Here is a 27109-nt window from a genome sequence, read left to right as displayed (position 1 = left end):
GTCCAGTCTATTAAAGAAGCTTATTGGAACATCTCTGGGGGTGAGATTTCATCTGTAATCAGTTTCTTAATGTATTAGGCTTAGACTTGCGTGTTTTGTTTTGTTTTGCTTGGTAACTTACTTTGTTCGGTCTGTTATTACTTGGAACCACTTAAATCCTACTTTTTATACTTAATACAATCACTTTTTGCTTATTAATTAACCCAGAGTAAGTAATTAATACCTGGGCGAGCAAAGAGCTGTGCATCTCTCTCTATCAGTGTTATAGAGGGCGGACAATTTATGAGTTTACCCTGTATAAGCTTTATACAGAGTAAAACGGATTTATTTGGGGTTTGGATCCCATTGGGAGTTGGGTGTCTGGGTGCTGGAGACAGGAGCACTTCTTAAGCTGTTTTCAGTTAAGTCTGCAGCTTTGGGGCGCGTGGTTCAGACCTTGGGTCTGTGTTGGAGCAGACTGGCATGTCTGGCTCAACAAGGCAGGGTTCTGGAGGCCCAAACTGGCAGAGAAAATAGGCTCAGAGGTAGTCTCAGCACATCAGGTGACAGTCCCAAGGGGATCTCTGTGACCGAACCCATCACAGAGGGGACAGCAGGCTCTGCAAGATTGCCATTGTGAGGCAAATCCTCAGCCAAAGTAGGGCTGCTCGCTCAGCTGCCTCTCCAATGGATCCGGACCTCAACATCGGGCCCCTGCCCCATGAGCCTCCCCAGCTGCAGCTTCCACACCAGCTGAGTCGGCTGCGTAACCTACAGCCGGCCTGCCTCCAAACTGTGCCTAAGAAACAGCTGTACATGCTCATGCTCCATACCCTTGACTTCCTCACCCTCGTGTCCTGCCCTGACACCAAGAAGCAGGACCTCTTACCACCCATGGAGGGTGATAAAAACACACCTACTTAATGATGATTCCCCATTTACAATTACATTTTGAGACTGATCAGTTACCCAGCATTTAATCCATTTAATGAATTCCAGGTTAATTTTTTCTCTAGTTTTTTGATCAAAATGTTGTGTGGTACCAAGTCAAATGCCCTACAGAAGACTAAGTATATTATGTCAACACTATTACATTTATCAACCAAACTTGTAATCTCATCAAAAAAAGATACCAGGTTCGTTTGACAGGATCTATTTTCCATAAATCCATACTGATGGCATTAACGGTCTTAAACTCCTTTAGAGAGACCAGGTGGGTGAGGGAATATCTTTTATTGACCAACTTTTGTTCGTGAGAGAGACAAGCTTGTTCAAGCGCTCTGTGTAAGCTCAAAAGCGTGTCTCTTTCACCAACAGAAAAACTTGATTTAGTTGGGGATTGGTCCTGCTTTGAGCAGGGGGTTGGACTAGATGACCTCCTGAGGTCCCTTCCAACCCTGATATTCTATGAAAAGTTATTACCTCACCTAGCTTCTCTCTCGAATATCCTGGGACCAACACGGCTACAGCTTAACCTCCTTTAATTCTTTATTAATCAAGTCCCGTATAAGCAGCTCCATTATCTTGCCCAGGGTCAATATCAGGCTGACAGGCCTATAATTACCCAGGTCATCCTGTTTACCCTTTCAAAATAGTGGCACTACATTAGCTTTCTTCCAGTCTTCTGGCTCTGCAACTTCCCCAATGTTCCAAGACTTTGGCCATGTCTATACTTACGGTGCAGTGTGGGGTATGTGTAGCTACACACTGCAGTGAAACGCAGCCTGTGTCCACACTTGTCACTGCAGTGTATAGCTACACACAGCAGTGAAAGGCTTCGGCAGCTCCCCACTGTGGCAACGAAAGATTCCAGCAGTGGGGAGTCAATGGGGAAAGGCTTCTCAGTGGGGAAGCAGCAAAACACTACACTACTAAAAACAGAAGGGTAGATTTGGGAGGCACTGCTTGGGTGTATAGAAAGCTGTGTAGGGCATACAGTCAATAATTCAGGCACATAGAGCATTCTTTTCTACTCTATTCGCCCAAGCTGTGTCTCACCATCCACACTGCTATTTATACCTATGCTAGCTGGGTGCACAGTGTCTGCACTCTACACACTGCCTTAGGTGTGGACGTACTCTTTATTGAAAATCAATATTAACAGTCCAATGAGCACTTGAGCTGGATCTTTGAAAACTCCTGGATGTAAGTTATTTTTACCTGCTGATTTTAAAAGGTCTAACTTTAGTAGCTGCTGTTTAACATCCTACTGCGATCCTAGTACAATGGAAAGAGTGGTATATGATATGACTAAATCTGTTTTTTTCCAAACCTAGAACAGAAATATTGAACATTTCTGCCTTTTCTGCATTATTATTGATAGTGGGAAAATTCCAGCTCCAGCTGTCAAGAAAGGCCTGATTTTGTTTGTAAAAAAAATTCACTGTTGAGATCCACCAAAGTGAGAGAAAATAAAAGTGGAAAAACTGTACTGCACTGTAACCTATAGCTGGATCTGTGGACAAAAACCCAGAACAATACATCTCAGTAATATTTTCCCGTTTTATTAGTTTTCGTGGAAAAGCCCATTCTTCCATTTCAATTTATTCATAATGGGCAATGTTTATTTGCTATGGCATGAAAGTACATTAAGAAAGCAAGACTATAGCAAAAACTACACTTCTCGTTAATCACTAAATGGAAGTAATAAGAATTCATGCATCACTAGATTCCCCTGGGAGAACTTTAGATGGAGCAAGAATAGAAAATGATTGGAGCAGAGGGTATTTACATTTGGATAGTTAGGCCATTTCCTCTCCTCATTGTGTCAACAGAAAAAAGTGTTCAGCACTTGGTTTTCTAAGTGCTACAGACTGAACAAAGGCGTTTAATAACGCAAAGTAGGATGATTTAATTACTGTTAAGATGAATATGTGTGGCCTTGACAAGAAAAGATTGTGCAAGTTTTTTTCCTCAGCCTAGTGACCCTATGTACAGAAATTCTTTTTATATATATATATATATATAATTATAATTACTAGGGCTGTCAAGCGATTAAAAAAAGTAATTAATCGCACTGTTAATAATAGAATACTATTTATATAAGTATTTTTGGATGTTTTCCACATTTTCAAATATGTTGATTTCAATTACAACACAGAATACAAAGTGTACAGTGCTAACTGTATATTTTTTATTATAAATATTTGCACTGTAAAAACAAAAGAAATAGTATTTTTAAATTCACCTCATACAAGTACTGTAGTGCAATCTCTATCATGGAAGTTGAACGTACAAATATAGAATTATGTACAAAAAATAACTGCATTCAAAAATAAAACAAAGTCCACATATTCCTACTTCTTGTTCAGCCAATCGCTCAGATAAACAAGTTTGTTTACATTTGCAGGAGATAATGCTGCCCGATTCTTGTTTACAATGTCACCTGAAAGCGACAACAGGCAGCTGCATGGCACTGTTGTAGCCAGCGTTGCAAGATATTTACATGCCAGACGAACTAAAGATTCATATGTCCCTTCATGCTTTAACCACCATTCCAGAGGACATGCGTCCATGCTGATGATGGGTTCTGCCTGATAATGCAAAGCAGTGCAGACCAATGCATGTTCATTTTCATCATCTGAGTCAGATGCCACCAACGGAAGGTTGATTTTCTTTTTTGGTGGTTCAGGTTCTGTAGTTTCCGCATTGGAGTGTTGCCCTTTTAAGACTTCTGAAAGCATGCTCCAAACCCCGTCCCAATCAGATTTTGGAAGGCACTTCAGATGCTTAAATCTTCGGTCGAGTGCTGTAGCTATCTTTAGAAATTTCACATTGGTACCTACTTTGCGTTTTGTCAAATCTGCAGTGAAAGTGTGCTTAAAACGAACAACATGCTGGGTCATCATCCGAGACTGCTATAACATGAAATATATGGCAGAATGCAGGTAAAACACAGAGTAGGAGACATACAATTCTCTCTCAAGAAGTTCAGTCACAAATTTAATTAACACATTTTTTTTAACGAGCGTCATCAGCATGGAAGAATATCCTCTGGAATGGTGGCTGAAGCATGAAGGGGCATACGAAAGCTTAGCAGATCTGGCATGTAAATACCTTGCAATGCCGGCTACTAAAGTGCCATGCGAATGTCTGTTCTCACTTTCAGGTGACATTGTAAATAAGAAGCGGGCAGCATTATCTCCCGTAAATGTAAACAAACTTGTTTGTCTTAGCGATTGGCTGAACAAGAAGTAGGACTGAGTGGACTTGTAGGCTCTAAAGTTTTACATTGTTTTGTTTTTTGAGGGCAGTTATGTAACAAAAAAATCTACATTTGTAAATTGCACTTTCACGATAAAGAGATTGCACTACAGTACTTGCATGAGGTGAACTGAAAAATACTATTTCTTTTGTTTATCATTTTTACAGTGCAAATATTGGTAATAAAAATAATATAAAGTGAGCAGTGTACACTCTGTATTCTGTGTTGTAACTGAAATCAATATATTTGAAAATGTAGAAAAACATCCAAAATATTTAATAAATTTCAATTGGCATTCTATTGTTTAACAGTGCGATTAAATCTGCGATAATCGCGATTAATTTTTTTGAGTTAATCACATGAGTTAACTGCGATTAATCGACAGCCCTAAAAATGACATTAAAAAATAACCTACGTTAAGAGAATGTTACTGTTGCAAAGTCAAGCACTCAAAAGTTAGACAATGCCAGAAATAAGGCTGCCTGTGCATCCTCAATTCAGCGTCCTTGTTTATATGCATTATGATGCAGTCTTTAATTACAAGATCACATATTATTTTTTCCATAGGACCCCTGCCTCCTTGAAGGCATAGTTCTCATCCCTGGCTCTCACCCATGTTCCTATTCCTTGCCCCACCGTCTTCTGCCCCCGTTTTGCTCCTGCCTCTCCCTTCCTTCTCCCATCTCCTGCTACCAACTACTCCCTTTCTACTCTAACCCCTCTAACTCTAGTTGTATTCTGGGCCTTAGTGTTTCTTAATGCTCCCAAATACACTGCATGTGCCATTTTTACAGCTGCTATGGTATCCGTATGGAAAATAAACAGTGGTGGAAGGGTAAGGATGTTTAACAGATACTGGCTCTGGTTAAAAAGATAGCCTGTTCAATAGGAAGAGCAACTCTAAATATGGTCATGAGACTTCTATAGCACAAAGATAGCACTTAAGAAAGAGTAGAAGTGGGGTTGCTTGCAGAGGCTGCATAACAAGTATACTATTTTAATAAGCAGAGTCTTACCTGAAACATATCTGTATCTTTATCATGTGTATACTCCACTACAACTGTTTGGTTTCTGGATAACGTATAAGAGATACTGTGCTGACCTTTACAGCTGATGGCCTGTTGAATAAGAGAACAAAAAGATATTTCCATTGCACATAAGCTTACTGTTAAACATTATAATCAGACTCATTTCACTATATAAACACCTGACAATAATCAGGAAAAAGAACAGTGTACTACAACATTCTATTACAAAGCTGAGTAAATCGACACACAAACAAAACCCCTTAGTTCTTACAATGGCTTTTCTGATTCAAGAACTGCATCTGTTTGCTCCCTATGTATTTTCGGACTACAAGTGTAACTAATATTTGACAAATTTAGATTCCCCAATCTATCAGATTTGTTTTTGAAATTTCATCATGAACCTAAAATTACTACCCCTCAGAACCCCAGCATCCATATACCCCTCTCTGTCTTCCTTTGCACAAAAACAAAAAAGAAAAAGTAGACACCACACTTACACTAGGCTTATTTTTTATAAAAAAATTGATTTTATTCCATTTTTAGCAAGAATTATCTAAAGCTTAAATAGCATCAATTATTCACTGTTTTTATATATATGTATAAAGTAGTAACTCATTTGAAACAAAATGATTTTTAAGCTTTCTGAATTTGCCAGAATAGCATTACATTGAATATACAACATAACCATTATAAAAAAATATGAAAAAAACAAGTCCAGCAGATAACGGGATAATACATTAACTGCATATAAATTCATAATAATTTCTAAAGAATATCCAATGCAAATAATACTTAACTTTTTCATAACACTTTTCAGCCTCATATATCAAAGCACAAAGTACTAAGAAGTTAATTTCTCTCTAATTTTCAGACGGGGGCACTAAGGCAAGTGAAATACCAACTAAACTATCATCAGTGACACAAGACCATTAGAATCTAATAATTACATCTTCAAAAACAAAACAAATAACCAGCAAACATTAACTCATTCCAGATGAATTCTAGTTTTTAAAGACATAACAGTTTGGCTCAAGTTATTGAGATCAGCATAGTCTGCAAAATTAATAGTTATTCAGCATGCAGATGCTTCTATATAAATAGAATTTCTGCAGCACAGAGTACGTGTAACAATATAATGGAAATTTAAGTGTTAAAAATGCCCAAGTTCAACATTGTCACAACACTACAAGATGATGCATAATTAATTATATCAACCGATGTTTAAAGAGATAGTCTATCACACTGGTGATTTATTCATATTTCTCTTGATCTACAAAATGACAAGTATCCTATATGGAAAGGGATAGTTAAATTGAACAGCTTGGTATACTTTTCTTTATTGCTTCAGATAAAACAATTTTCAGGGACTTTATTCCACTGAGACATTTTAACTGATCCCAAAGCAATAGAGTTCATTTCTTAAATGAATCACAAAAAGCTTTTTGGAGTACCATTAAAGGCCTGAGAAAGCCACAAAAAACAAGGAAACAGCAAAGTCTAACATTTCAGAATGACAAACCTTTTTAAAAAAAAAAAAATCACACTACTGTAAGAAAGAAGAAATGTTTCCCATTGTTCCAGGTGAAGATGTTTAGCCATATTTCAGTTTCATGGAATATAATTTACAACATTAAAGAGGTTACAAGATTTCAGGCTATGTTGTTTTGTTTTATGAATTTAACTTCAATGGACAAAAACTGGACCATTTTAAATTATGAATTTATACATGCACAGTGATCACTGATAAGCTAATTCCTCCATAGATTTATGCAATCTATCCCACATAATTATAACTGCTATAATGTATAAATAAATTACAGAAGTTCCATGCCTTTATAACTTTACATTGATCATAACTGTCTCACCATCTGTTGTAGTCACCTGTTATCTATTTAGGTCCCATCTTGCCACTGAAGTCAATGGGGCTCCATACAAGTCAGCAGTCTGCCAGCATATCAAAAACTGCAGGATTGGGCCTTAGATTGTAAACTGTATCGGGCAGGGACAATCTTTTACGTTTTGTACATACAACACTTAGCACAATAGGGTCCTGAGCCCTGACTATGGTCTGTGGGTGCTATTGTAGTAGAAATATAGTGAAACCAGCATATGTAATACAAATCATACAATTTTTAAACATAGAAAGCAGCAAAGCTTAATATATATAACCACATTTACAAACATTAAGACAAATTTAGTATATAAACACACGACAAACATTAATGGGGTTGGAAAGATTAATTACCAACCCTAGAAACAATTCTGGAAACACAAGTCCTATCTGTCTCAGAGCTAATGGGCACTTTATATAGTGCTGTCTATAACTGAAAGAGCAAATCAAGTGAACTTTTAGCCTACACCATTAAACTAGTCTGATTATTATTATTATTTTTTTTTTTTTGCAGCATACCATTCTATTGCTGTCAATGTAAAGAATGTTTTCTACTTCTGTAACATACTATGGATCTTTACAGGTATTAATTATGTGGCATAGATTGTATAAATCTAATTAGAATTTTGGCTCCCTTAACATGTCTAATCGTTATTAGACTGACCTGGACCAATACTTTCTCTGAAAAAAACTAGGCCAGGACATGCCTATAAGTTATTTTTATCTCCATTTCTCCAGCCATTAGATTAGAGTCCAGCCCTCACTAGTCAGTAAGCAGTCTAATGCAACCAGAAAAACAAATCTTTTTGATGTATGAGCTGTAATATTAGGCCCTTCATAAATGTCACCATATTCCAATGAATCCTATACCACACGCTCACTAATGCATTACGGCTTTAACTCCAGTACTCTCATTTGATTCCCGTTAGCAATTTACTAGGTGACCTAAGCTGTAGATGCCTTATTTTAAACCCATATACTAGCTACTTTAGAAGCTGGTTTACCTGAAATGACTTTTAGGTTAACTCCTCATAACCTACGCTTTAGAAAAATTCATTAATATTGCCAAAGGCTGTCATTTTCTTAGGATTTGAGAAATGAAAATCACATTTGAAGAAATGTATCTAGCAATGGATGCAACTTTTCCAATCTGTTATGTCAGTAGGGTTTTTCTCCCCCTTCCATTGAAAAACTGGGTTTAAATAATATGAATTTAGCAGTGTATTTCCTGGTATTGCATAACTGCTTTCCAAAATGCTAAGAAATTGTTCAAAGTGTACAAGAAGACATACTTTCCACAGTGAATACAGCACAGGCAGTTGCTCCAGTTCAAAGAAATTTCATATGCATTTTTATTACTTGCCTTAGAAAGCAATTGGCCACTAAAGTAAAACTGTAAAGTCAAAGAATTAAAAATCTGTCATTTGTTTCTAGTAGCACCCAGTGCATCGGGCATTGTATAAGCACAGAAAGGTACAGACCCTACCTTTCTAACAACTTGCACTAAGAAACAAAAGACAGAGAAACAGTGGGGGTGGGGGAAAGACAGGAAAAAATCAAGTAAGATGGTCAGGTGGCAATCTGCCACTGCCAGATTATGAAAAGTTTTAACATCACAATTAAATAAAAAGTTACACAATCCCAAATTACTCCTACAATCATGTCACAGTATTGCCAAATCCCAAAGCCTTCCAAAAGACCCTACAGAAAGTCATGAGACGGTTTTAAATCTTGTTATTTTAAAGTACTTCAATTTGGTTAGTTTTATTTGCCCTTGTTTTTTTTGAGCCTTTACCATTTGTGCTTTCAAGCTTTCCACCACAACCACGAAGGATAGTTTATTTCATTTAAAAAAAATAAACACAGTTGAGATTGTGATGTAATTGTACTGCTCCAGGAGCTGGCGTTTTGAGAAAACACACTAAATATCACAAGATCTGTAATAAAATTGCAAAAGTTGGCATCTGATTTAATTCATTACCCAAAAACTTCATTAATGCAGCACCTCAACACCTCCTGGAACATCAACCACACCTATAGTTAAACCTCTGAAAACCAGGAAAGAGAGGTACACATGAGCCCTGCAACCTTAATTCTGCCCCTGGGAGCTGGCAAGAGTTACTTGGAGGGAGGGGGGTGTAGGGTAAGTTTGTTTCTGCCAGGGCTGCCCTACAATAAACAGACATCAGGAGTAATTAAGTAATGTGCCATTTTACGTGCTGTGGTGTGTCCCACAATTGTATTCTCTCATTTGTCTGCATGCATTCCAACTGCCCTACTAGGGTGACCAGATAGCAAGTATGAAAAATCGGGACAGAGTGTGGGGGGTAATAGGCACCTATATAAGAAAAATCCCCCAATATCGGGACTGTCCCTATAAAATCGGGACATCTGGTCACCCTATGTCCTACATTGTGTTAGGGACAGCTGTATTGACTGGTGCAGGGATTACTTGCAGCAGGTTGCCACAGTGCATGCTGAAACATGAAGAAAGGCGCATCTGCCCCCAAAGAGATCATGGACGGCTCATTTCTGTGGGGAAATACGTTGGTTGTGCAAGTAGAACACAGCAGCCTGTTTGCCATGGAGATGTGCAGCAGTTAGTGCACTATAGCTCAAAGGCAAGGGCACGTGCTGTTCCAGAGGGAATCCTTAGGACAAGAGGTGCTAACATCGGGCAACTCTGGTTTGTGAAAAGTAGGTGAAGTGGTTGAGCACAGGCTCGGTGTATGTATACACTGCAGCTGGAAGCAAGCTTCCCAACCTGAGCAGACAGACTTGTGTTAGCAGGGCTCACACTAGCAAACTAACAATAACTGTGTAGACATTACAGCTTGGGCACTGAAGCTTATGTGGCTGGGTGGGCTTGAGACTCTGAGCCACATCATCTACATAGCTATTTTTAGCATGCTAGAGTGAGCCAGGCAAGCACAAGTTTACCTATCCAGGCTGCAAGGCTTGCTCTCAGCTACAGTGTAAACATACCATGCAGTGTTCACGGAGCCTGCCCTAAATACGACGTTTGCTTTAGTGAGGACGCAGTTTGAAAGGTTTTTCCTACTCAGCTGTGCAAGTAGGCCGGTACGCTCCGGTACACCGTACCAGCAAGCTATTTATAGCTGGTACGGCATACCGGAAAGACAGCAGCAGAATGCCGGCAGTTGCTCTGGCGGCTGTACCGCCCCCAGCCTCGCCTCCCCAAGCCCTGTCTCTGGCAGGGCCGCTGTAGTACAAGCTGTAGTACAAGGAAGGATGGAGACATAGCTCTGTGCCTGGAAGGGCAGGGGGCGGGGCTGGGAGGGGCAGCGGGGAAAGGAGCAGAATGCTGGCAGCTCCTCCGGTGGCTGTACCGCCGGCCTCCAGCCTCGACCGCCCCCATGAAGCCCTGTCTCCAGCACAGCAGGACTCAGGAGGAGGACAGAGCCCCCCTGCCCCGGGTAACATGGGACGGCTGTGGGATGGGGACAGGGAGAACGTGGGGGCCCCAGGCTGGGCGGTGAGGAGTCACATGGAGAGTCATGTGCCCCCCCTTAGCTCGTGCCCACCTCCGCAGACTGGTAAAACATGGATTTTACTTGCACTCCTGTTCCTATTATACCATGTGCTGCATCCTGCAGTGCTCTATATTATCTGGAAGGGCAGAGTGATGTGTTGTCTATCAGGGCAAGATGGGACATCACTCAGAGGGAAGAATTCAGGTTGTGGGGTGGGGCTGACGTATACCTTCTGGAGAGGTACAAGGCAGTGCCGGTCAACCTTAAGTTTAATGCTGAGTTCTGAGGTAGTGAATTTCCTCTTTTTGATGAAATGGTGGTAGTGCAGGAGGTACAACTGGCACGTACCTTTGGGTACGGAGGCTAAAGGAACACATCACTGCTACCCAGCTACCAACTCTGCCCTCTTTCTGGTGCCTCCATGACTCCCGTACTGCTCCAGGGGCCCAGTGGAAACCAACAGGCTCTGAGGAGCACATCTACCAAATAGATGCAGCAAGGGGGAGTGGAGTGGAGCCCCAGATGCTGTATTCCACTTTGAGGATTAGAGGGAAGGGGTTCTGCAAAACCTTCCGGATCGTGGGAGAACTGAAGAGATATGAACGAATCCAGTCATCCCTGGGTTCTCGTCCCCTAGAGTCTCTGCCCCTATTATGGAATACCCATTTTCAAGATAATCTAGCCATGCATGTTTTTTAAAGCAATTTGACTATGGGCTCCTTGTTGGGAGGGGGTCCTATATCTGAGGAATTCCTTGACTGAATGACCCCAAGTTTACACCCAAGTAGTATTCCCCTACCCCTACTCCTCCTGTGACATACAAATATTTATAAGAATCTCACTATCCATGCATGTGGATTTTAGAATAATTTATTAAAATCAGCTCCTTATTAAGCATGCGTTAACGGAGTACCCCTTGACTAAATAACCCCACCAACACCACTGACTAGCCTGGCCCCCAACATTGGTAGCACAACCACTGGTATGGTTGCATCTGCATTTCCATTTTGAACACAGGTGAAAAAAAGGATGTACAAAAATTCTGTTTTGGGTTAGAGTATTATTTTGAAATGTATATTACTCTCTGTATTAGTGCACAGGGGAGCAATATCAATTGAAGTTTGATAAGACTTTTAAAGAGGGGCACATGACTAAAGTTTTATTTGTTTCAGACCCTTTTTTCTAGGAACTACACCAACTTCAAGGATGAAATTGATAAGTGTGAATCCTTTGTTTGCATAGAGTTAAAGAGAAATAGGGAAAGGAGATTTTAGCTAGTGAATGAGGGATGGTGAAAAAGGTAAGATAAACATATTTCCAATGGCCATGAATCCAAAAGTCAGAGTTAGTGGAGATTTTGGTACTGGAAAAGGAAATTATGGCAAATGAAATGCTGTCCAAATCAGAACAGAATCTCCTGACCATTTAATACTAGGAATTTCGATACCAATTATGAGATGGTTTCAAATAAAATTCCTTTCAATTCATATAGTCCTACTATTTGTACCTAAAGACTGATGGTTTGCAGTTTTTGTATTCCACAGTAATGTAAAAATTAAACATCAATTAGCCAGAATTATTGCTTCTATAGTACTAGACTTCAATAAAGCTGGAAATGTATACTGACTTATGATAGCCGACACAAAAAAATTATACTTAATAGTTGTAACCTTTGGCAAGAGAACATTGTCATGGAAACTTCATGGACTTTGTATGCATGGAGAGGGAGGGGAAAAGTACCCCTATCAACCAGAATCTGAGTCACAGCTGTTTAAAAAAAGTCTCTCCATCTGCTTCCTATTCAGCCACATACCAGCTCTTCTTTTCATGTTATTGCTTTCCTTATAAACAGAACAAGTGAGCGTTTATATTAGCATTACAACAAGGTCTTTAAGCTTAAGGAATTTCAGCCTACTGTGCACATGTTATCTGGGTATCCACACTAACACCTCCTGAGCATTTAACCTCTCAGCTGTCACCATTTTCCCACCAACAGCTAAATGAATATCCTGGAACACTCATGAGATTGCCCTCAGTCAAAGGGTTAGCAAATCCAGACAGAAAAAGGAAAGGAAAGGAGATGCCACTAACACAAATGTAAACAAAACCAAGTTTTTAAAAAAGCTGCATTTATTGAACATTTTCACGACAAGAAATATTTGCAGAACTAGGCAAATTTGTGTTAAAATTAAATGGGCAAAAAAACCTGTGCACAAATTTGTTAACTCCAACATTTACTGAAGAGATTTCAATGTAGCTCATGGTCATTTTCTAAAACCAAATGATAATCAGCCTCATAGTTAAAATCATTCAATAAATCCCTAATTTGAAACACTGTAAAAGGAAGGTATTTTTGCAGTTTCCGGGCCATGTACAGTCCGGGTGTAACTTGCACCAGGGCTACATTTGACTTCCTGTCAACATGGTACAAACGATACATGGAAAGCTATTTTCAAAGAGACAAATGTGGCTAAAAGGGACTTCAAACTAGTTTTGTATGAATGTAATTCTGGCAATGTTGTATTTCCTTAAAGAACAGTATTCAGATTGAATTTACAGATACTACTGTTACAGGGTACTACAAAAAGCTGCTGAACTTAAAAATATTCCTTTGGAGTCATCATCAGGTGATTTCTCATGTAATATAATCCACTTAAGAGGAACAGTGATAAACCCCATACGATTCAATGGGGCAAGCTCACCATATCTGGTACCTGGCAATGTATTGCAGTGATTAAGTTATGGATTCTCAGTTCCTTTAAATGTCATGCCTGACATAGCTACTGTGACAGAGTTTGCATGCAAACAGATTTATAGCCCTACAGACCACCTCAGTCTGGTGACTGCAAAACAATCCTTCAGTGAAACCTACGGTACGTGGAAGCAATTGGTATTAGCTAGAATTAGGGTTGTCAGGCATCCAGTTTTCGACCAGACCGCCCGGTCAAAAAGGGACCCTGGAGGCTCTGGTCAGCGCTGCTGACCGGGCCACTAAAAGTCCAGTCAGTGGCACAGCGAGGCTAAGGCAGGCTCCCTGCCTGTCCTGGCTCTGCATGGTTCCTGGAAGAACTCAGACTGACTTTTCTCTAAATACACAGCTCTCTTCATGATTGGGGTGACATCACCAACAGAATGGATTACGAGCTATCACACCAAAGAAGAGCATATGATCCACAGTGGAACTAGTTGGAATGCTCATAGAGGGAGGAGAGAATTCGCTACAAATGGAGTGTACAAGAGATAGGAGGAGATGAGGGTTTAAGACCTGCAAGTCACTGCTGAAGTTTACAAAATCATTTAATAAAAATGAATGATCACCAGCATAACACACTAGGGTTTAATGGTGTCATGAGATCTGTCCTCTGTCTCTCCAACTATTTCAAATAGAGAAAGAAAATTTTAAGGGCATTAGTCTCTTCCCCCTTTTCCCACTACCAAACCATTTTTTCCTCTCCTTCCATCTCTTATCAAATGACCTTCTTTCTCCTGTGATGCTGGCAGATCAATTGCCAACTCATGCCAAGCCCCCTAGACCTCACTGAACACTGACAAATGCATAGGTGGAAACCAATCTGGTTCACTGTTAGTATTGTTGAAAGAGATTAGATTTATAAAAATGTGTCTAGTGCTTAAACTTTATGAAATGCTTGTAAAGTGGCTGTATGCATTAATCTTTCTTATAATATCTGTATCCCACGTTATAAGGTAATGTTTAAGTGTTTGCTCAGTAACTATATAAATATTTGCTCTGAAACTGTTAACCCAGGTGTCACCTCCTCTCCAACAAAAGAAGGCTCAGACACCAGACAAGCCATTGTGGAACATCAGTGGGCAAAAGGCTTTGTTGATTGCTCGTCCCACACACATGAAAAGGAGACATGCACAAGCCCTCGTCTTATCAGCTTGAACTCTATGGGGAGGGAATAAAAATCTTTGTCAAGAAGAAATTATCTCTATGTTGCTTGAACTCAGAGGAGCAAAGATTCCTAGGCATAAGCAAGAGATCCCCAGCTGTTTAGCATGGTTAGCACTAAAGGATATATAGAGCTTGCACATTACAGCAACTTCTATTATCATCTGGAACCTAAGACTAACTCATTTGTATATGTTTACCTGCTTTTAATCTTGTAAACAATCCATTTCTTTTTCTCAATTAATAAATCTGCAGTTCGTTTATGATAGGATTGGCTGCAAGCATGGTCTTTGGCGAGAGACCTAGGGTGCACTTGACCTCAGGTAAGTGACTGGTCCTTTGGGATTGGGAGTAACCAGAGCATTGTTGTGATATTTGGTGCAAGGGAGCATCCATCACAAAGGCAAGCTTGCTTGAGTGGCAAGATAGATCGGAGTACCCAAGAGGACTGTCTGTGACCACATGTTAAGGCTGTTATAGTGCTTGAGGAGTTCACACTTGATACTTGGCTGGTGAAATCTAAGTATAGAACTCATAACCAATTTGCGGTTTCTGCCCTACTTCGTCACAGTCTGCCCTCAGGTTGGTACTCCCACTCCTGCAGCCCTCCAGACAGCTTGACATCTCCTGTCTACATCTACCCAATATTTGGATTATCTTTTCTCCCATTATCCACTTTTCATTTTTCTCCCCCTCACAGGAATATTTATCCAGGCTTGAGACTGGCAACCGCATCGAAGTGCAACAGGAAGAGAATCTTGATTTAAGTAATCAATTTTAATTATGTTTTGCATTTGTACTTTTGAGTTATTTTCCTAAAGAAAGTTATCAACCGATGAGAATTAACCTATTACACCACACTGATCTGAAACTAAATACAGCCTTTACACTAAATCGGTGCTTCTTTTTGCTAACCAGGAGGATGCGCTATATCTATATTCATTTATTTAAGCAATTATGAAGCCTTACATTTATTCAGATTCTTAATGTTGATGTATTTTATTTGGTTACAAAATGGTGAAAAATGCATTACTTATTTACTAGATATTAATGTTTTATTTGTGATTAGCTCTATTAGCATGCAAATTCAAATTCAATTAAAATCACAAAACAGTTTTTAATAAACGTTTTTTTCTTCTGTATCCAGCACATTTGAGGTACTTTTGTCAAAGAGTTTATCAAAACATTTACATTTAAAACTGATTTATTAAAGGAAAAATCTGTAGTTAGTGAATTGATCTGATTGTTTCTGGTCACCATGTCCTTTGGGATTTTAGAACTAATAGATCTCATCCTCGCTCATGTAGTTTTTCTTCATAGGTTGGTAAAGAAAAAGAAGCCTTCCTGCTTTTTCAATTCCCAATTAGTTTCTTAACCTTGAATGAACAAATTATTGTACTGAACTAGTTGAATAAACTGAAATGAACAGAATACTCTCTGCACCTGCAGAAGAGGCTACTGCTATCAAAAGCTGGTTTAGCATTTCAGTGATCTCTAGTTCCAAGTGCTTAGCCAGTGACTTCCACCCATTCAGTAGTATGACTTTCTTTAAAACTTGGCAGCAAACGTACTGCTTAAATATTTTTTCGTCTTTAAATGATGTTAATAGATTATAAATTCAGGCTTTAATATTGGACAACCTATTTTAAAATAGATTTTTAGAGGGTTTATTTTAAAAATAAAGTTTAAAGTAAAAAAAAAATCAAATTTAAATGAAATCAATTTATTTAATACTTTTTTTTAATCCTCCCTACCTTCCCTTGGCCTCTGCTTTCTCAGCTTCTCACTCCCTGAAGACTGCAGGGGCACAAGCTACTGCAAATGCCTCAGAAAGGGAAGCAGAGCTGAGGGCATGAGCTCCCCAAAAATCAAATGCAGACTGGGGCACAGCTAGGAATTAGACATATTATTTAACTGAATTGTTAGTCCAAAAGTTTGGAGTTTTCCCTCAGTGAAGCTCTGCACCAGGGAATGGAGGAGCAGCTGCTTGCTGATGGGGAGGCAAATAAAACCAACCCCCTCCCCCAACAAAAAAACAACAAAAAGCGAACAACCTACAGTAACTCCTCACTTAACGTCTTCCCGGTTAACGCTGTTTCGTTGCTGATCAATTAGGGAACATGCTCGTTTAAAGTTGCGCAATGCTCCCTTATAACGTTGTTTGGCAGCTGCCTGCTTTGTCCACTTTTTGCAGAAAGAGCAGCCTGTTGCAGCTAGCTGGTGGGGGCTCGGAAGCAGGGTGGACTGGCAGCCCTCCCCCCTTCAGCTCCCCGCTCCCCTAAGTTCCCTGTGCGGCAGCCGCATAGCAGGCTATCAATTGCTGGCAGTTCAGCTATCCCTACCTCAACTGCCATGTGTTGCTTCTGCCCTCTGCCTTGGAGCTGCTCCCAGGAGCCTCCTGCTTGTTGTGCGGGGGTGGGGGGGGGGGGAAAGAGGAGTGCTAATGTCAGGGTGTCACCCTCCCCTCCTGCTCCTTTTACCCCATCTCCACAGAGAGGGGGGAGGACGGGGGGACGACGACACAACAGGGCTAATGACGGAGGGAGTTTGCTGGCAGCAGCTGCTATCTCAACTTGCTGATCTACTTAAAAAGGCAGTGTACTTAGAGGGGGTCAGCGTACTTAAAGGGGCAAGCGCGTCTCTCTCTCTCTCTCACATATACACAGGGTGTACGTCTGTCTGTCTCTCTCTGCCATGCTGTCTCCCCTCCCTCCATCCATGCTGCCTTGTAGAGTGAGAAGCTACATTAACAACAATGTGTTAACTGTTGAGGGCTCAGCCGAGTGCTAGTTCATCATTTAGCAGTAAGGCATTCCCTGGGAAATATCCCACCCTCTGACTTCACCACCTCAACCAAGCTTCACAATCATCATTGCTGTGTACAATATTAAATTGTTTAAAACTTATACAGTGTATATGTGTGTGTGAGTGTATATTTTATATATAAAAAAAATAGTCTTTTGTCTGGCGAAAAAAGTTTCCCTGGAACCTAAGCCCCCGCTCCCCATTTACATTAATTCTTATGGGGAAATTGGATTTGCTTAACATAGCATTTTTCAGGAACAGAACTACAATGTTAAGCGAGGAGTTACTGTACAGGAATCTTCTGGCAGCAGGGAAGTCTTGCTACTCTATTGGCATGTCTGGTTCTGCCCCGAATCTGGAAGCAGGCTGAAGTAGCCACTGTAATGGATCTGTGGACCTTAGCACAAAGAAACAGGCAATTTGACTACAGCTACTTTGCATCACTTTGATCAGCACAGGAACTCAGCATTACCATAGCTGGGCTTGGCACAGTAGTCAGTTGTAGCATGGATTATTCACCAAGCTTGTACAAAGACAAAATTCTCCTATGCATGCAAAAAGGAGCAGTTGGTTGGAATGACTAACTGTGGTTCTTCGAGATGTGATGTAAACGTGTATAGCACTTGGGTATATCCACGCCCAGTGCACTGACGCCTTTGGCCTAGCAGTACCTGTATAGGTGCCTCATAACTTAGTAACTCGTTGTCCTAAAGAGCATCTCCTAAATGAACATTTGTTTTTTCCCTTTTCTCCAAGTAAGCGAGAAGGCCACAGATAGCCACAGGATTTAAGAGGCAACAAAGCAGTTTTTTGGGAGTAGTCTTTTACACAGTGATTCCCTAACATTATATGGTAAAGGTTTGCTGGACAAATACTGCCTTATCTGTGGTGTCCTGAAGGGACAGTGTTGTCCTTAGAATAATCCGGTCTCTCCTCCAGGAGGGGCAGGATTTTTCCCTTTAAGGATATACACCTACAAACTCAATACTGTGGCATACACAGCTTTAGTTTGACGATATGGCCCAACGCTTTGCACCACTACAAGAGTTACTATAATAAGTGCAGTAAGGTAGGGTATACTAACCATACTAACCTGTAGAGAAGACCGATAGCTATTAATGCATAGTATATATCAAGAACAAAGCAGTGAATGCATCCTGAGGGCATGACTGTCCTTAAGAAACATGGATGGCCTCCTCTCAGCATGTGCCAGGCACACACTCACATGAAGTCACCAGTCAGAATCCTCAAAAAAGGGAAGAAAAATGAAGTGACAATATAAGTTCCTCAGATGACTTCTACTGACAAAGTACATTGGAGGTTTTGTACAACTGTGCATGAGCAATGTGTGTTCCAGTGAATCAGCAACATCTATGAGCACTGACAAACCCACCACTACTGGCAGGCAGTCTTAGTATACTAATAAGATGAGAAGTTTCAGATCATTCTGCAGTTTCCAGACACTATAAATTGAATCTGACAGAGTGATTTTATATTAAAACAGCCAAAGACTCTAGTTACCTTAACACTGAGACCTGTTAAGCAGCTGCCCAAAAATCTCTCATGAGAAATAAAAATAGATATGAACCTACCCTTGCCAAAAATATTGATTGTTTACAGAAAGTTTAAAAAAACAGAACTGTTATATACCAAGTGTGAAGGAACTTTTCCTCACACACTCCCAGCAACTCAACTAGATTGTTAAGGCTTTTACCTTAGGAATAAGGCATTCTATGTTGTTACCTACTACTGAAGAAAATTCTCTTCATAAAACAAAAAGTCAGCTTCAACTAATTCATGCAATGAAACTTAAATCCTATTGAAACTGGTCCGGTCATTAAATAACTGCCAAATTTGACAGTATTTCTTAGTTTATATTTAGACTTGCAAGGATTAATTCTTATTTGTAAAGTCCATAAATGTTGAGTTCACCGTAGGTACACAAATTGACAACTGAAATCTACAAATAGGCAAGATAAAAAATGCTGCTTGAGAACTTCAGATTAGAGTTTGATTTAAGGATATTTATTTTGTATATTTTGACATGTGATGTTGACAATTTATATTTTAATGGTTATAAAGCTTTAACTTTTTGAATGTCAGTATCTGTCATTAAATACATTGTCTGCCCCAACAATTGTGAACATTTAAAACAAATCGAAAAAAAAATTTCAAAATGCTTAACAAACATCATCAATGCTATCTGTCAACATTAGAGGGGAACAATAAAGATCAAACTCTGCCAAGCCTATTCATATCACACACTGGGTTAAAAGAGAACTCTCTCAAAACAGACCAGACTGATACAACAGTTGTTGAATTAAACTGGCGGGTGAAAAAGGTCAGATGATGCAACATGCATCAATACAGCTAAGCAAGACTTGTGTGGGGCTTTTCAGTTTTCTTACAGAAAGAACCAAAAAGGCTGTCTATTAATTTTAAGGGCCAGAGATGATGAGACTATCAGAAAAAGAAACTGCTACTGTGCTATTTTTCTCTGGGCAAGAAGAGCATCCCCATTCATATTTTATCTGCCCTCCTCCTTCGCTCTGTATTGCAGTGACTCTTTCCCTGAAACACAAACAAAGTTGGATGGATCTTCTATACTCAGTCAAGACCACTTTACATATAAGCAAATGGGTAAGGAGATCACTACTGGATCGCTTAGGGAGGGAAGAAATTAACTTGTGGCAGATTCCGGAGCAAACTCTTTATACAAGACCACAATGGCTTCAAAGTGAATTCCTTGTAAGACAGGTTTCAGAGTAGCAGCCGTGTTAGTCTGTATCCGCAAAAATACAGTACTTGTAAGACAGTATCACACTGCCAGCCAGCTACTGTACTTCTAGGTATCTCCCTGCTCCCTCACAGGATAGTACCTTCTGAAAGTCACCCCAAATCATACCCCTAGAGGCATTTAACCCATTTTAAAAAGTCATTGGAAAAATGGTGTAAAACCAATGTTAGAGAATCAGGCTCACAATCTCAGTATCTCTATACAGAAGACAAAGCACATGAACACACCAACCAAGTGATTATCAAAGAACTTCTGTTACACATTTAACTTTGACCAATCATACAAGTATCCAGGATGTGCACATATACATTTTCACATGAACTCAAGTTACACAAAACTGATTGAAGATATGGCTGCGTATTACAGTGTTATTTTACACTGTGTTTAGTGTGGTAGCACGGTTTCAATGAAAGCGAGTGTATTAGGAGTTGGTGTGAATAATTACTGCTACAGTATAATGGATTAATGGTTGGAAACTGGCAATTTGGGGGGTGGGGGTGGAATTGCACTTGTCCTTGCTTTCTAGAGATTGTATTATTGTAATAAATAAATAAATAAATAAAAATAAAATCAAATCAAAATGTAGAATTAAGATAGCTCAAGAATGTAGAAAGGCCCAAGGTCCTCACCTCAATTTTTTTTTTCTAAGTTGTTAACTGCTAGTTTCATAATAAGAGAGACAAAGGTGGGGGAGGTAATATCTTTTATCGGACCAACTTTTGTTGGTGAGAGAGACAAGCTTTCAAGACACACACAGCTCTTCTTCAGGACTGGGAAAGGAACTCCCAACATCACAGCTAAATGCAAGACGGAACAGATTGTTTCGCACAAGTAGCTAGCACATATTCAAGGTAGAGTGGCCTGTTAACACCTCTGCAATCTTAGGACAAAAAGAGGGTATTAGTGTGCCACAGATTGTTGGAATAAGCCATAAAGCCAGTGTCTCAATCCTCTAAAGCTTGTCTCTCTCACCAACCGAAGTTGGTCTAATACAAGATATTACCTCACCCACCTCATCACTCTAATATCCTGGGGCTGACAGGCTACAGCCATGCTGCATATAGCTTCATAAGATATTAAATACTATGCTACTAGTACAAGACTCAATAACATTAAGTCTAGGAATTTAACACGCATAAAATACCGAAAATTAAAGTGAACAGTCTTATTCAAAAGTGGTATGTTAACATTTGGAGCAAAAAAATAAATAAATCTTATTTCCTTAAAAATCCAGTTTCTTAAAAACTCTAGCTTTAAAAAAGAAAAATGTAATATTCAAACCATGCAGATTTGCTGTAAACTAAAATTCTAGGTTTTCACTTTCTACCACGCTATGCTAGATGTAGCATATCCAAAAGCCACCATACTGCTTATCTCTACTACACCGTTAGAGCTCTGAATATAGTTTAAAAAAAAAAAAAAACAGTTAATCTTTAGACATCATTTAAAGTGGGATTTCCAAGCACCTTCCACTCTAAGTAACAGAGATTAACAAACTACTATCAACGTTATACATTTCACATAAATATATGAAATACAATACAAATAGCAATAAACTAGTCAGTTTATTACTATAAACTAGTCAGTTTAGCCCTTTGTTGGGTCAGCAGAAAGCACAAAGGGGAACCGCTGCAGGAAAGTATTCTGATATTTTCTTCAAAATCTCCTTTTAGCATAGAGTTCAAGTTCTTCTATATTCTAGACCAGTAAAATAAACTCCTAAACTTGGAAGCCCAGTTACAAAAAACCTTACAGCACAGGACAAAAATAATCAGAATGCAAAATGGTTTAGTGACTATTTTTGGATGTCTTCTAGTTTCTCCTAAAACCATGTATCCATTAGGTTTTAGCTTTAATGTTGCACCAAACATCAGCAGTTAACAAAGAAGAATATTAACACCCTAAGGACAGAGTGTGCTTTTGCAGAACACAAAGAAACTGTTCTAAATAAGATCATTTACAAGCACAGGGTACCTATTATATATAATTATGAAGTAAAGGCAATCTTGATCTTTGTAGGAGGAAGAATTTTTTTTTTTTTTTTTTTTTTAAACAAAGACCCAGCAAAATGTAATTTGAACAATAGAATACGTTTATTCAGAACTGCCGCTTCCATGTGCAAGTCCCTTAGGCAGGCATTGGCCAGTAGAGTCTGCAGAGTTTGGTCATGTTCCCCAGGTTGAAGTGATTTAAATCCTTGAATTAAATCATGATTTAAGTCACCTGATATTTCTAAGGGATCAATCTAAATCAGGTTTAGGCTTTGTAATTTAAAAATTTGTACTATTGCAACTTTACAACTTTAATTTGTTATAAATTTTAAACTACTTTTTTTAAAATGTCTCTAGTGCAGGGGTCTCAAACACACGGCCCGCGGAGTTATTTCCTGTGGCCTGCCATAGGCACGGACTCCATCGGCAGCCAAGCACCCTTCATGCTCCGCCCCGCCTCCTCCTCACCCCCGAGCGCCGCGTCCCCACTCCTCCGCCTACCTCCCAGCGCTTCCTGCCAAACAGCTGTTTGGCGGCACTTAGGACTTTCCAGGAGGGAGGGGGAAGGAGCGGGGACGGGGCACGCTGAGGGCAGGAGGCGGAGAAGAGGCGGGGATGGGGCAGGGATTTGGGGAAGGGATTGGAATGGGGGCAGGGAAGGGGTGGGAAGAGGCGGGGCCTCATGGACTAGATGAGCAGTCTGAGGTATGAAGTTCAGCATGTATGATTCTTTGCTGTGAGTAGTTGGGAAGAATGCTTGTTAAAAGCGGCAATGTATTTTGTATGAATAGTTACTTTAAAATGTTCCTGCCATTACAGCGATGTTGATAGACTGTTAGTGTAGGTCATCCTCAGTATTACTGACCACATAAGGAATAGTTACAGGTGTTTATATTTTATTAAAACCCCGCTTTGCGTTACAGTTTTAAAAATGTTAATACATTGACTCTTAATAGCATACTATATTACTCTTCATTTTTTTCATTTTTGACTATACTTTTGTATTGTTGTATGAAAAGGTTTCAGTGATGCGGCCCTCGGGCCAATATACTAGTCCTCATGTGGTGATTTGAGTTTGAGATCCCTGCTCTAGTGGGTCTTTTGATTTTTACAAAATTGCTACAGCTAACCACTTCCCACAAAGTATTGAATATCAAGACCCTGATCCTACAAATACTCTAACAGGTACTTAACCTTATTCACACAAATAGCCCCACTGAAGTCAAGTACTCATGTACTTAAAGTTAACCATGTGCGTAAGTTTGACAATCGTCAACAAAGTTTTATATTAAAATTTTTAAACAAAATCTTTGCAATTGCTTCACTGTTAACAATAGCTAATGTACTGAAAGTATAAACTTCAGAATTATTGTGTTCTTTTTAATGCACAGGCTAAAATTTTCAAAAATAGCTACCTACAGTAAAGGCTCCAAAATCCATATTTAGGCACGTAAGGGTGGAATTCAAGAGCACCAAAGGCCCATTGATGTCAAACTACAAACTGTGATGGTGGAGTATAGGCTGATCAAAGCATTTCAGCTTTCTTGACATGTGCAAGTTAAATATTTATTAGATGGTGATGTTGGGCAACTAGAGCATGGGTTATTTGCTTATCAATTTTGCACTGGATTTGTCTTTCAACATTGAAAAATATTTTAAGCAATAAATGTCCCATTAGTAAAAAAGGTTGTAAAAACAGAAGTTTTACTAACCATTAAAAAAAACAGATTGTCAACTTTGGAGGCAGGAACTGTCTTTTGTTCTGTGTTCACACCGTGACTAGCACAGTTGGTCCTGGTCCATGACTGGGGCCCCTAGGTGCTAATGTAATACACATAACAGAACTACTAAACACTAACTTTAGTAATTTAAGGCTATAGGATGGGAAGAATAGAAATGTCAGATTTTATTTGCACATTAAGAGGGATTTTTAGTTAAAAAACAAACCAAAACAAAAAAACGGATTGTCTACCCTGATGTCCCTACCGCCTTAATTCAATTTCACAGATTCAAAATGGATTACTCCACTTCATCTGAGCAAACAAAGTACAAATATTTGTATCAGTTTTCCATCACAGGCACGAGCAGCAGTATAGGGACTAATGTATACTGAGCACAAGTATTTTCAGCACCATGTCATGCAGCCTAAAGTGTAATTAGAACTTACACCATTGCAAGCCCCTGTGCTGCTGCACCAACATATCTTAATGTAAGCAAAAGATGGGAATTTCCATGTAGCAAAGCTGAGCCACAAGTTTCCCACCCACCCCACATTAAAGCCAAGACCCTAACTCACATCCTGACTTGCCACACACTAAGGCTACGTCTACACTACCCGCCTGAATCAGCAGGTAGAAATCGATCTCTCGGGGATCGAATTATCGCGTCTCATCGGGACAGGACATTCGATCCCCGAATCGACGCTTGTACTCCACCAGCGGAGGTAGGAGTAAGCGCCGTCGACGGGGGAGCCGCGGAGGTCGATTTGCCGCCGTCCTCACAGCGGGGTAAGTCGGCTCAGATACGTCGAATTCAGCTACGCTATTCGCGTAGCTGAATTTGCGTATCTTAAATTGACACCCCCCCCCCGTAGTAAGGACGTAGCCTAACTCTCCATATAGACAAGCCTTTAGTTGTTTATGCCAGTTTAACTGTACAATGAATTTACTACTACTTACCTATGTCTCAGGAGTGATACAGGTTATTGTTATTTATATCAGTGGTTCTCAAACTTTTGTACTGGTGACCCCCTTCACACAGCAAGCCTCTGATTGCGACCCCCCTTATACATTAAAAACACTTTTAAATATATTTAACACCATTATAAATGCAGGAGGCAAAGCAAGGTTTGGGATGGAGGCTGACAGCTGGCGACCCCCAATGTAATAACCTCGTGACCCCCGAGGGGTCCCAACCTCCAGTTTGAGAACCCCTGTTATAAATAGTAGTGCATAGGAGCCCCAATCAATGCCCTCAGCAGGCAATGCTTAGGGATGACTGATTAAACCAGATGGAGCAGCTAAAAAAGAAAGGATGATGCACAGAATATATACAATGCATCGACTTCAAGTTACTTACCAGCCTGTTCAACATTGTTTAACTTCTTATTTCATTAATTTACCCTAAAACTTAATTTAGGGTTTCCACCTTTCTAAATACTGGTAACCAGACCCCTGAGTCCCATCCCTTCCCCCAGCGGCCCTGCCACTGCTCCGCCTCTTTCCCCAGGCCCCACCCCCTTCTCCATCTCTTTCCCCCAAGGCCCTGTCTCCATTACTTGCTCTTCTCCCTCCCCGCGTTGCTCACTGTATCGTCTCAAGGAGCCTGTCTCACGAGACACTGCCAGGTTGCCTTTTCTACTAGACTTTCAAGTCGAAAACTGGGCACCTGGCAACCCTGACCTAATCAGATATCTTGAAAATGGTATTTCAAAAGTTCTCTCTACAAGTAGATAATTTACAACAGCTTTTATAAACAAATGTTTCATCCTGAGCTCTCTGCTTCTGTGTAAGACAATTGGTTTAAAACTTTTTCACTCAAGACGTCCCACAGTGATTGTTAAATTAGGTCAGCGAATATAGATAACACCTGAATTTAAAGTGATGACAGCTGGTATAACCATGTTTGCAATAGAGTATTAGCCATAATTTTACATAAAGTAACTTTCCAACTTTTATTTTGTCTGCCTATGAATTTTTAAACTGCAACTGTCTTGGTTTTTTGGTGGGGAAGGGAATAGTTCAGGATTCTGTTAATTTTGCTTTGTTAAGGGGGAGCATTTAAATCAATTTCTCCAACCTCCTCACGGTCAAAAAGATAGCTGAGAATTCAAAGAAGGGCCAGAAACAACATGGTCCAGTTGCAGTCATTTCAAACCCATAAACAGATATATTTTTACTTTCTTGCTCTGAACATGATACCTCTGCAAATGCAACCCAGAATGGTCAAATTGCATCGCAAATGTCTAACTTAGCCCTGGTCTACATTGGAGGGGGAGGGGGGCAGAAATCGATCTAAGTTACGCAACTTCAGCCGAAGTCAACATACTTAGATCGACTTACTGTGGTATCTTCACCACAATGAGTCAACTGCTGCCGCTTCCCCGTCGACTCTGCTTGCACCTCTCGCGGCGCTGGAGTACAGGAGTCGACAGGAGAGCGCTGGGTGGGGGGGGGGGTCGATTTATCGCATCTAGACTAGACGTGATAAATCAATTCCCGCTGGATCGATCGCTACCAATCCAGCGGGTAGTGAAGACATACCCTTACTGTCCTGTCTCCCTTAGATCTCTCTTTTGATACTACTGCGTCCCAGATTTCTCATTTATACTTAGAACATGTGCGTGTTGGATTACTTTCTCCATAGATATTAGCTTGCAGTTTCTCATAACAACAGGTTTCAGAGTAGCAGCCGTGTTAGTCTGTATCCGCAAAAAGAACAGGAGTACTTGTGGCACCTTAGAGACTAAGGTGCCACAAGTACTCCTGTTCTTTCTCATAACAGTTTCTCTGGTATATATGGCACACATACCTCACCTTTAATATTCCTCCAAGAATACCCATTTTTCATTCTATACTAGTGCTCTAGTTTCATTTCTTCCCAATCTCAAGTCTCTCACGTATGCGCTAGACACTGTAATGGTGAAAATCAAGGATTGCCTCAAGACGGTATTGAATTAACATGCTAATATGGCTCCCCCTGCTGACCCCTCCACTCCCATCAACTTTCAGCAGTAACAAGTTACCCAACTTTGTTTCACCAAAAGTAGAATTAAGACAGGAAAAGATATTTGGTAAGTCTGTGAACTGAATTAGTGTATTAGAGTTTAAGGCCAGAAGGGGCTATTGGATCATCTAGTCCAGTGGTTTGCAAACTTTTTTTCTGGGGACCCAGTTGAAGAACATTGTTGATGCCCACGACCCAATGGAGCAGGGGATGAGGGGTTTGGGGTGTGGGAAGGGCTCAGGGGTGGGGCTGGGAATGAGGGGTTCAGGATGTGGGAGGGGC

General features: G+C 40.1%; 1 protein-coding gene across 1 annotated transcript in view; it reads right to left on the bottom strand.

The window, feature by feature from the left end:
- Window positions 1–27109, bottom strand: part of PELI2 (pellino E3 ubiquitin protein ligase family member 2) — a 124472-nt gene that overhangs the window by 10226 nt on the left and 87137 nt on the right. Inside the window, exon 3 of the mRNA XM_065403648.1 lies at window positions 5200–5301. Coding sequence (XP_065259720.1) covers window positions 5200–5301 — 102 coding nt within the window. The remainder of the gene's footprint in view (window positions 1–5199; window positions 5302–27109) is intronic.

This window comes from Emys orbicularis, chromosome 4, assembly GCF_028017835.1.
Source record: "Emys orbicularis isolate rEmyOrb1 chromosome 4, rEmyOrb1.hap1, whole genome shotgun sequence".
NCBI classification, from domain to species: Eukaryota; Metazoa; Chordata; order Testudines; family Emydidae; genus Emys; species Emys orbicularis.
This window is presented reverse-complemented; position numbering and strand designations above follow the sequence as displayed.